The sequence below is a fragment of the Pristis pectinata genome, chromosome 31 (assembly GCF_009764475.1).
Source record: "Pristis pectinata isolate sPriPec2 chromosome 31, sPriPec2.1.pri, whole genome shotgun sequence".
In the NCBI taxonomy this organism is placed as follows: domain Eukaryota; kingdom Metazoa; phylum Chordata; class Chondrichthyes; order Rhinopristiformes; family Pristidae; genus Pristis; species Pristis pectinata.
Window position 1 is genome coordinate 3,205,505 of NC_067435.1, and position 11,903 is coordinate 3,217,407.

The window sequence follows — 11,903 nt, forward strand, 5'->3', positions numbered from 1 at the left end:
CAAGATCTGGTGGAAGCCGCTCATTCTCCTGAATGCAATGTCTGCAGAAGAAAGAGGTGGAGATGAAGCAATGAGCATCCCATTGTAGTGGGAAGGATGAAAGATGTGTTTGGAGCTCCACGTAACAATCCCCCAGCACTTCCCAGAACGTGGAGGGTCATTCAGACATTGTGAAGATGCACCTTATTGAAAGCTTTCTCTGTTTTTATTTCAGGTGAAGCCTCTGATTTGGATTGAATCGGTGATCGAGAAGTTCTCGCATAGCCGGGTTGAATATATGATCAAGGTAAATCCCTCGTTGTGGATGGACCGGGTCAACGTGAATTGACTTTCTTCTCCTTGTACTTTTGAAGGCGCAGGAGTTATTTTAACAATGAATTTTCTTCTCTCGTTGACCTAACCCACAGCCTGTGGCCACTCCAGCAGATCTCAGACTTCAGATGCTTCTGTCTCTTCCCCTCAAATCCAGAAAACACCCCATGGGTGGGCAAGTTTTGGCGAGACCAACAGCACTCCCTCATTTTAACATAGGACGGTACAGCACAGGAACAGGCCCTTCGGCCCACCATGTCTGTGCTGAACATGATGCCAAATTAACTAAATCTCTTCCTGCCTGCACATAATCCATATCCCTCCATTCCCTGCATACTCATGTGTCGATCTAACAGCCTCTGTCATATCTGCCTCCACCACCACCCCTGGCAGCCCGTTCCAGGCACCCACCGCTCCCTGTGTGTAAAAAGAAAACTTGCTCCACACATCCTCCTTTAAACTTACCCTCTCTCACCTTAAATGCATGTCCTCTGGTATTAGACATTTCAACCCTGGGAAAAAGATACCGGTTGTCTATCTGTGCCTCTCGTAATTTTACCTACTTCAATCAGGTCTCCTCTCAGCCTCTGCCGCTCCAGAGAAAACAACCCAAGTTTGTTTAATCTCTCCTTCTAGCTCATACCCTCTAATCCAGGCAGCATCCTGGTGAACTTCTTCTGTACCCTCTCCACAGTCTCCACATCCTTCCTGTAATGGAAGTTTGCCTTTTAAGAAGGTCATGTTGCTGATGGGCCGTAGCCCAAAGACACTCTGGCTTTGGTTTTCTAATGGAGAAACTTTATTGCTCTTGAAACTTGCCAACATTTGAAAACCATAACCCGGAGGTGAAAGGAAGCTGGTGTGGATCGGTGTGTCCCACCTGTAGGAAAGCAGTGGGAGCTGTGTTTGTGACTGTACCGGTAAGGAATTTAGGTTACTGTCACCCATCTACGTCACTGTGATCACGAGAGTCAGTGTCATGCATTCAGAAACAGGCTCTTTGGCCCACCAGGTTTGAGCCAACCATCACGCACCCATTTACACAAATCCCCTTTCATTCTCCCCACATTCTCCTCAACTCCCTCCCTAGATTTTACTGCCCATCTCTATCTGACACTTAAGTAGACCAAATTACAAACTTCCCCAATTTCTTATGATTCCCGGAGATTCTTTCTCACCCATTGGTTGGACCGGCTAGGACTTTATTCCTTGGAGTATAGGAGACTGAGAGCTGATCTTACAGAGGTGTATAAAATCATAAGGGTCATAGACAGGGTGAATGCACACAGTCTTTTTCCCAGGAATTGGGGCATCAAGAGGGCATAGGTTTAAGGTGAGATGGGAAAGATTTAATAGGAACCTGAGGGGCAACTTCTTTACACAGAGGGTGGTGAGTATGTGGAATGAGCTGCCAGAGGAAGTAGTTGAGGCAGGTACAATAACAACTTTTAAAAGACAGTTGGACAGGTCCATGGATAGGAAAGGTTTAAAACGTTTTGGGCCAAATGCAGGCAAACGGGACTAGCTGGGATGGGGCATCTTGGTCAGCATGGATGAGTTGGGCTGATGGGCCTGTGTCTGCTCGATGACTCTATGCAGTGGAAGAGCCAGCCCTGCCCTTTCTAGGCTGAACTTGACAAGAGGTCACTTGAGTAGATGTTGGCGCCGTCGTTAGTAAGGCTCTCGAAGTTCAGGACAGGCAGGAGGAAGACCAGAGGTCTATTGGTGGGAGGCCAGATGTTAACGTGGATGACCATTTCTTTCCAACAGGCCAAAAGTCAGTTCAAGAAGCAGTCTGTGGCAACAACGTGGAAATCATTATCCCAGTACCCAGTGATGCTGACTCACCCAAGTTCAAGACCAGCGTGGGCAGTGCCAAGTGGGTTCCTGAAAATAACACAGTGTGTGGACCATCAAATCCTTGCCGGTGAGTGAGAGTCATCTTGTTCCTTGAAGCAGCTGAAACAAGGTCTAGTGGGTCAGCAGTGGGTAGGGTCCAGTCCCCAGGTCAGAAAACGGTTGTGTTGGAATTCCACTCCTGCTTGTCTGGAGTCTTGCATTCAGTTCTGGTTGCCCCATTACAAGAAGGGTGTGGAGGCTTTGGAGAGGGAAGCAGAAGAGGTTCACCAGGATGCTGCCTGGATTAGAGGACAGGTGCTATCAGGAGAGGTTGGACAAACTAAGTTGTTTTTCTCTGGAGCAGCAGAGGCTGAGGGGAGACCTGATCAAACTTTATAAGATTATGAGAGGCATAGATGGAGTAGACATTGGGTATTTTTATTCCTAGGGTTGAAATGTATAATAGTAGAGAGCATGCATTTAAGGTGAGAGGGGGTAAGTTCAAGGAGATGTGCAGGGCAAGTTTTTTTACACAGAGAGTGGTGGGGTGCCCAGAATGTGCTGTCAGGGGTGGTGGTGGAGGCAGATACGATAGAGGTGTTTCAGAGGCTTTTAGATAGGCACATGAATGTGCAGAGAATGGAGGGATGGGGACATTGTGTAGGCAAGAGGGATTAGTATAGTTAGGTGTTTAATTAGTTCGGCACAAGATGGTGGGCCGAAGGGCCTGCTCCTGTGCTGTTCTGTTCTATGTTCTACGATCACAGTTGATGCTCCTTTGGAGTGGGGGGAGATGTGCCACTGTTTAATGGTGTCATCTTCCAGACTCATTTCTAAATTAAGTGGATGTAAATATCCAGAGCATCCTGTCGAGGATTTCCGCTCCTGTCCTGGTCACCAGTGAAGTCTCTGCCAACACGGACGAAGCTTTGTGCTGGCATGTTGTGGCTTTCTTCTGCAATGTTGCTGTACATGAATCACCAGCTGGGTTGAGTACAGGGACTTCCAGGTAACAGATGACTTGACTTACAAAAATTTGACTTTACACGAATTCTCCAATGCATTTTTCAAGCTAGTAATAATAATAAGTCAAAGTCGAGTTTGTTGTCATATACACAGGCGCAATGAAAAACTTACTTGCAGCAGCATCACAGGCACATAGCATCAGATAAGCAACATTCACAAGAATAACATAAACACAATTTTTACAAGAAAAAACACAATTAGAGCAAAAAAAAAGTCCATTTTAGTGCAGAGGGGTCATAGTGTTGCTAAGCTGCAGAGTGATTAGGGTTGTGCGGGTGGTTCAAGAACTGAATGGTTGAAGGGAAGCAGCTGTTCCTGAACCTGGTGGTGTGGGACTTCAGGCTTCTGTACCTCCTGCCCGATGGGAGCTGTGAGAAGATGGCACGGCCCGGATGGGTGGGGGGATCTTTGATGATGGACGTTGCCTTCTTGAGGCAGCGCCTCCTGTAGATACTCCCGATGGTGGGAGGGATGTGCCGATGATGTATTGGGCTGAGTCCACTACTCTCTGAAGCTTCTTGCGTTCCTGTGCATTCGAATTGCCGTACCAGACCATGATGCAAACAGTCAGGACACCTTCAGGATACTAAATAAAATATTAGTATTCAGGATACAGGATAATAAAATGTTTTATGGTGTTCATTAATGATTGCATTGTGTATATTTTCCATTAGTTTGTTTATGCATAGTGCTGGAGTGATTATTTAAAGAAATAAAAGAATTATAGCAAGCGTATGTACAGCGACATGTTGTGGGCAGCTATGGAAAATGGATGTTTCTGATTAACAAGGAAAGCGATAGATCTTGGGAACAGAACCCTTACTTAACCCAGGGACCACCTGTGTATTAAAAGAGTGACTGGACATCACCAGCACTTCCTTGGCTGAAAAGTGCTTTAGGACATCCTCGCGTGCTACATAAATGCAAGTCTTTATAAAGTGGAAGATCAATAAGAGGTGGCCCAAAGTTTGGAAAGAGGCCGAGGGTAAGGGGATGAGTAAGGGTAGAAAGTACGGGTTTTGTGATTTGAGATTGTTCACCATTATGTTCTCTAAATGGCTTCTCATTTTAATCTTTTCTTCTCTCTTGTTCTCGCTCCTTCTCTTTCTACCTCTCCCTCCACAGGGCGGGAAGGAATATTTAATGCGTGCTCACTTCGGCCTACCCAGTGTGGAAAACGAGAACAGTGAAGGCAGGCCACCGATCACCGTGAAGTTCGAGATCCCTTACTTCACCGTCTCGGGGGTGCAGGTCAGTGCTCGCGTCACTCTCTCTCCAAACCACAGCCATCTGGGACTGCTGGGTGTGTCATGGATCAAAGGTGGACAGGTGGCCCAACGCTTGCACAGAGCAGTGGGGTGCAAGCTGAGAATCAGTCCTCCCAAGTTCAAGTTTATTGTCATGGGCACACACACCCAATGCCATGAAAATTAGCTCTTTGCAGCAGCAGCACAGTACGTTACAAGATGAGGACACACATTAGTTAACATAAACTTAAATTATACATAACTTGCATGATAGATAGACGTAACAACACTAGTGCAAGCTGTGATAGAGAGAAAAAGAAATGTAGTCCGAGGTAGTGTTAGGATTTTTTGGGTCAGTTCAAGAACCTGATGGCAGTGGGGAAGAAGCTGTTGTTGGACCTTGAGATGTGGGTCTTCAGGCTCCTGTACCTTCCGCACGTAAAGACACAGCTTGTTGTCAGTGAGTGGGTCCAACTACATCCTCGGAGATGGAAGCAGTTGGGTGGGGGGTCAGTACAGTGTGCAGGTAGGAAGGTGGCAGAAGGATTTGCTTCAGAGGATAAAATCGCCGCTGTTTCTCAGTACAAGCTGTTCCCTGGATACTGACAGGTTCCATTTTTACAGACATCCATGTTGATTTTATCCTTAAATTGGAAAATACACAAAAATCATTCTATATGATAACCAAACCTCCACAGGATTGAAATGAAAGTCAAAGTTTATTGTTACATGCACAAGTATACTGTATGTATGCACAGGTGCAATGAAAAACTTACTTGCAGCATAACATCATATAAGCAGCATTCACAAGAACATTAAACATTCACAAAATAAATTAAACATCAATTAAACATAGTTTTTAGAAGAAAGAATTAGAACAAAAAAAGGACACAGTCCATTTTAGTGCAAAGTGGTCAAAGTGATTCTAAACTGTAGTGATTAGGGTTTTGCCGGTGGTTCAAGAACCAAGTGGTTGAAGGGAAGTAGCTGTTCCTGAACCTGGTGGTGTGGGGACTTCAGGCTTCTGTACCTCCTGCCCGATGGGAGCTGCAAGAAGATGGCACGGCCTGGATGGTGGGGATCTTGATGACGGATGTTGCCTTCTTGAGGCAGCGCCTCCTGTAGATACTCCCGATGGTGGGGAGGGACGTGCCCGTGATGTATTGGGCTGAGTCCACTACTCTCTGCAGCTTCTTGCATTCCTGCACATTCGAATTGCTGTACCAGACCATGATGCAACCGGTCAGGATATTTTCAACGGTACATCTGTAGAAGTGTTCGGTGACAAGCCGAACCTCCTAAGAAAGTAAAGCTGCTGCACCTTCCTTGTGATTGCATCTGTGTGCAGGGCCATATTCTCCAGAAGGACTTGTGACAGTTTAAGAAAACAGCTGAACACTTATCTTCTCAAGGGCGTTTAGGGATGGGGAATAAATGCTGGCATTGCCAGCAACAGTCACATCCGGAAAAATTAATTAAAAAAGGATGAATTTTTGCCCTGTAGCCTCCTTGACATGACTGGTGATCAACTGTAGGTAACGTTTTGGTTTGTTCCCTGTGTTGCAGGTGCGGTACATGAAGATCATTGAGAAGAGTGGTTATCAGGCGCTGCCCTGGGTCAGATACATCACCCAGAGTGGAGGTCAGTGCAGTGGTGACAGGGATGGTGGGGGGGAGAACAGACACTGTGTTGCGTGTCCCCAACATGCAGCTTGTCAATGAGGGGCCCCCTGTACCGTCCCAGTGAGTGGGAATTGGTCCAATCCTGCTGACTTGCCTCTCGGGCTGGAACCTCCAGCCATACCCTGTCCCAGTCCCTCTCCCCACCTCCAGCCATCTGCTCCAAGCCATCCCAGAACCTGGTGGCATGGTGTGGACAGCAGTCTCTGGTGAGGTGACTTCACCCCCAACAGCTGGAAAAGCCCCAGCCCCAACTCTGCCAGCTGTGAAATTTGCCCTGGTCATTTAATAGGTTTTAAATATCTCTTTTTAAGAAACTTTTCAAAACTATTTCACATTTAAGAAAATAATTAAAGAAAAGAACCCTCGTTTTTAAATGAACTAAAAAGATCTGAAAATGCACAATAAATTATAAATGTTAAGCTGAAGTAAACTGTTTTAAGATGAAGTCATGCGCCACTCAACTACCCTACAATTGCCACCAATAGAGGTACTTGGTACTGTCCTCCCTGGCATTGCCCTTCCTGACATCACCTCTCCCTTGGTCTGTGATGGAACCTCTTCCGCAATGTGAAAGAAAGAGAAATTCTGACATAATTCGGCCAACATCTGGTTTTATGACACTATTCTCCTCATCTCCCTTTCTGAAGGCAACAAGTATTTCTGGAGCAGGAATCCCAAGGGTGCTTGGCTGTGGTCCCAAGGGTGCTTCTTTGGCTGCATGCGCCCATTGTTGAATTAATAAATTGGTTTATTATTATTGCGTGTGCCGAGGTATAGTGGAAAAACTTGTTTTGCATGCCATCCATATAGATCATTTCATCAGTGCATTGAGGTAGTACCAGGGAAAAACAATAACAGAATGCAGAATAATGTGTTATGGTTACAGACAAAATGCAGTGCAGGCAGACAATAAGGTGCAAGGGCCATAGTGAGGTAGATTGTGAGGTCAAGAGTCCATCTTATCGTACTAGGGGACCATTCAATTGTCTTCTAACTGTGGGATAGAGGCTGTCTTAGAATAATAGAATAATTCTTCATGAGTTGATGCTAGGCTATTTAACAATGGTGGGCATCACCAAGTTGGCTTCAAGCAACCCGAAGGGGCACTGACTACCAGGGTGAAGAACCCAGGTCCCATCAAGGTTAATCTTTAACACTACCCCAGTTGTCTGACTGGAATCGACGAACTCCAACAGGGGCCGGATATCGAACTTGTGGTGTGGTGGTCTGAACTGCTTGGTGCTTCACCTCACGGTGAGATCCAGTGGGAAGGAAGGTTAGCAGCTCACACACAGGCTGATTGATTCCTTTGTAAAACTGAGAATTCGTTGGATCTGTTGGTCAATATAGCCGCTCTCTATAACTGGTTAATTTTTACAAAAAAGTCAAACTCTGATCTCAAATCTGATGAGTTGGTTTGAATGAATTTCTCGCTGAAAACAGACTCTCCTTTAATTCTGTGTCTTATTTTTCAGATTACCAACTGCGGACACATTAAAGTTGCGACAGATTGAGAAAGGTTCTCCTAATTATCATTGGTTAAATTGGGCTACTTATTACTGTTGTGGCAAGTGCCTTAAACATCTTGTTAACTTTTATCTGTTAAGCTACCCTACAATAATTAATGTTGGATATCTACAGTTACAGAAGTCTATCAGCAGACAGTGCTCCAAAATAAACACATATCCCTGGAAGACCATGATTTAACATCATTTGGACAAGCTTTTAGTTTCTGCCACTGAGAGGAATCCTTAAGCCTTCCCTACTATGGAATTATAACCTGCCTGATTTATACTGTTTTATTGCACACCTTTGCTCCGTATCTTCTCATCCTTGCCTAATATTAATCGCTGTCTGGAAAATGCCCCCAAGGATTCCCAGAACCACCACCTTTCTGAAAGAGAATTCCAGATTTCCACCATTTCGCTTCTGATTGGGTGAACTCTATCTCTAAAAATGGTGGGCTAATAACTCCGAGCTGGAGGTCAAGTCCAAACTTAGTCTGAGAATTTGATTTCACTTTTCAGTAAAAGTGGCCATAAATCTGTTTGATAGTTTAAAACCCCCTAAAAGTCCTTACCACATCTGGATTATGTGCAACTCCAAGCCTTAAATGATTCACTTCCTTCTTGTGGTCTAGTATGTTGAAACATCGATTCTGGAAATCCAAAATCAGTGTTGGAAACTCTCAACAGGTTGAGCAGCATCTGTTGGGGAGAGAAACAGAGTTGTGTTTCAGGTCAATGACTTTCCATCAGAATAAAACTTGGACATTAAAGGTGGTTGATGTTAGCACTACATGGAGGCGTTGCCAGCAACGACTGTGTTTCCAGATCCACATACTGACAATGCTTTCTGCTCAAGCCACAATGGGAGAGCTTGTCTATCTCACAGCTGTAATAAAGTCAACTCCCATTCTTTGCTGGCCCCACACTCCAATCACTTTGCCGTGCTACCAGAATGTTCAGTTGACGTTGTGATTGGTAAGACCTCGTCCCCGTCTCTGATCATGGGTTCCATCTCATTTGAACCTCTGTTGGTTTGGGCTGTTCATCAGGAGGGGTTGGAGAGAAATTTTTAGTACAGGAATCCTGAAATGACCATGGATCTTTTTCGCATCATCCCATCTCCCCGTTCACTCCAAGCACAAAAAGGCACCAATGAAATTAACCAAGGTAATTGAAAGTAGGGATATGATGGGCAGATGGCCTCCTTCAATGATTCTGTGAAGTTTTTGGGGCCGCATGGAAATTATTAATTGATAGTGAAACATAAAACTTGCCGCTGGAAGAAGGGTTGGACAGTCTCCTGAACAAGGAACTGCCACTCTTGGAATTCCAGATGGCAGGATGACGAGTAGTTTGGGCTTGTTTGTGACATCTTCACACTGCAGAGGATGTTGGGCTGGGGTGGGGAGCAGGTGAATGGGCAAGAGTGTGTGTGTGTTCCTCTTGGCTCCTAGTCCTTCGAGCTCTTCAATGTCTTCATAATGGCGGGCAAATAACGAGAAGAACATTAAATGTTTGCCACAGGTCAATTATTCCAGTTGAGGAATTCCAGATCACGGTTCAAAGCCCACTGTGTCCTCCCAGCAAATAAATGAATGACTTGTTCAATTGGTCACAGCAATGCTTGTGAACTCCATTCTCATGAAGTGAGACCTCCATTTTCACAAATCCAACATTTCTACACAGAGCTGTACAACACAGAAACAGGCCCTTTGGCCTACCACGTCCCTGACAACCTTTTTGCTCATCCATGCTAATTCCATTGGCCTGAATTAGGTCCATATCCTTCTATGCCTTGCTGGTCTAAACGTCTATTAAACATAGTACAGGTGACCTAGAAAATGACTCTTTCTGTAACGCGAAGCCATGTCATCTATGTGTATATCAAGAAGTACAAATGGAAAAAAAATTGTTTATTTACCTTTTCTTGTGAGAGTGAATTTTATTTCATATCCGAATTTTTTGGGTAGAGATTTATGAATTCTGTAAGGGCAAATTTCTGTTACCTGAAGGGGCGTAATACAGGGGTTGCTTGTAATTGCATCTGACACCATAACCTTCTCTGTAGCTTGTTCCAGATATCAACCACACTGTGTATAAAGAAAAATGCCTCTTTAAAACTCTTTCCTCTAATCTTAAGCCTATGCCCTCTTGATTTTGACACCCATACCATGGAGAAAGATAAGATCAGATACCTTTATTAGTCACATGTACATCGAAACACACAGTGAAATGCACCTTTTGCGTAGAGTGTTCTGGGGGCAGCCCGCAAGTGTCGCCATGTTTCCGGCGCCAACACAGCACGCCCACAACTTCCTAACCCGTACATCTTCGGAATGTGGGAGGAAACTGGAGCACCCGGAGGAAACCCACGCAGACACGGGGAGATCGTACAAACTCCTTACCAACAGTGGCCGGAATTGAATCTGGGTCACTGGCACTAATAGCCTTATGCCAACCTCTACACTAGATTGTCAAGGTGAGATTGTCAGAATCTATCCCTGCCACGTTCTACTCTATCCTGAAGTGTTTGGAAATTAAGAAGATTAAATTAAAGGCATGGAAACATTGCACCAAAGCTCAACCAGAACTGTCTAACGCTTGCACTGTTTTAGAGAGAATAGACGTATAACCTGGCAGACACTGTTCGTCATCTCTGCTGGGAGTCTCCCTTATCCTGTGGAATATATCATTCCAGTGATAAATCACTAGATTCTTTGGTAAACTGTGTCTGGATCTCCGAGTTATAATTGAAAATCAAAGCAGCAAATTAACTGTGGCAAGATGAACTTCTGCACTCTTGCCCTCTGCACACCCTCCCAATGAAACAGGTCAGCTCGCGTCTCTGCACGAGAGGCAACACCAAGATTAAGGTGAAGGGGTACAGAGAGAAGAGGGGGTGCACAAGAAAATCATTCAAGAAGAAAAAACAATTTGGCATCATGTTCGGCCCAGACATGGTGGGCTGAAGGGCCTGTTCCTGTGCTGTACTGTTCTGTGTTCTGTGACTGTGAATAGGAGCAGGGGTCAGCCTTGAGCAGTTCAGTGAGCTGACCTCCTCTTAATCTTGGCTCAACTTTGGAGTCCAGAGTGAAATCTATAATCTGAAACCCTGTCTAAACACGCGTCCTGTTGTTAACCCAGATGTGGATATTTCTTGACTAACCAGTTCCATTGCAAGGCCTCTGAGTACACAGAGTGACAACCAGAGCAGAAGTGATTGGGTAGTTCTGTCAATCAAGCTCGAGGACCGTAGTGCTGATGGCGTTGAAGGGATTTTATGCACGTGGTTATATGGGACTGTCCTTGGGTTGCTTGTTTCAATGGGAAAGTTAGCCTGCATTTACTGGTAGAGGTTTCTAAAGTTTCAGCTTCCTCCCTTCTTCAGGCTCTTGCCTTCTGAGTAAATTTATGTTGCTACACGAAAGTTACACAGTGCATTTGCCAGGAATGGGTCAAAGGTAAGGAGAGAGAGTGAAAAAAAGGCTAGGAAAGGGAAGAAGAGAAGAAGCCTGGTGGGGGGGTGGGGGGGGGGGGGGGGGGGCATTACCTAAAGTGGGAGAATTCAATGTTCATGCCATTAGGCTGCAAGGTTCCAAGACGGAAAATGAGGTGTTGTTCCTCCAGTTTGCGCTTGGAATTCTCCCGGCAGTGGAGGACTCATCACTGCTCTGCTTTTCCCTCCTATATATTGGGCTTCCCCTTTTCCTATCTTCAGCCCTGAAGAAGGGTCCTGACCCAAAACGCTGACCGCCTGCTTTTCTCCACGGATGCTGCCCGGCCTGCTGAGTTCCTCCAGCATCATCATGTTTTTCGTCTAGATTCCAGCATCTGCAGTCCTTTGTTTCTCCATCATTTTGTGGTGTCTAGTTTGAGTACTGTGAAAACCTCTGTTGCTGTAGATTTGTAGAAAATCATCATGCTTGGTATGTGTAGAAAGTTGCCTGTGTTTTTGATATTTTGTGACTAAATATCTGAAAATGCATTCAGTCGAAACCCTTTTTGTAATTTCTCATTGGCTGATGAAGGGACTTGATTGTTCCTGAAATGAATGTCTGTTGACTTCAATAAAATTAAAGAAGAAACTCTCTCTGTTGTGTGGTTTAAATCTGTGTTTCTACAGTAGAGATATTTCTTTTAAAAAAGTGTCCAGAACCTAAAGAGGTTAAGTCTCCTCATGTCCATTATACTGAGCGCCAAAGATGAGAAGTTGAATTTTAGCAGGTGCTGATTGGTTGCAATGTTTCTGGGCTGGGGGGAGCCAACAAGAGGTCCCACCCCTAATGAT

General features: G+C 45.0%; 1 protein-coding gene across 1 annotated transcript in view; it reads left to right on the top strand.

The window, feature by feature from the left end:
• Positions 1-9,540, top strand: part of LOC127584850 (AP-1 complex subunit mu-2-like) — a 31,369-nt gene extending 21,829 nt beyond the window's left edge. The window contains 7 exon segments of the mRNA XM_052041811.1: positions 215-286; positions 2,083-2,110; positions 2,113-2,214; positions 2,217-2,239; positions 4,303-4,428; positions 5,991-6,066; positions 7,583-9,540. Coding sequence (XP_051897771.1) covers positions 215-286; positions 2,083-2,110; positions 2,113-2,214; positions 2,217-2,239; positions 4,303-4,428; positions 5,991-6,066; positions 7,583-7,605 — 450 coding nt within the window. The 3' untranslated portion in view covers positions 7,606-9,540.
• Positions 9,541-11,903: the final 2,363 nt, after the last annotated feature.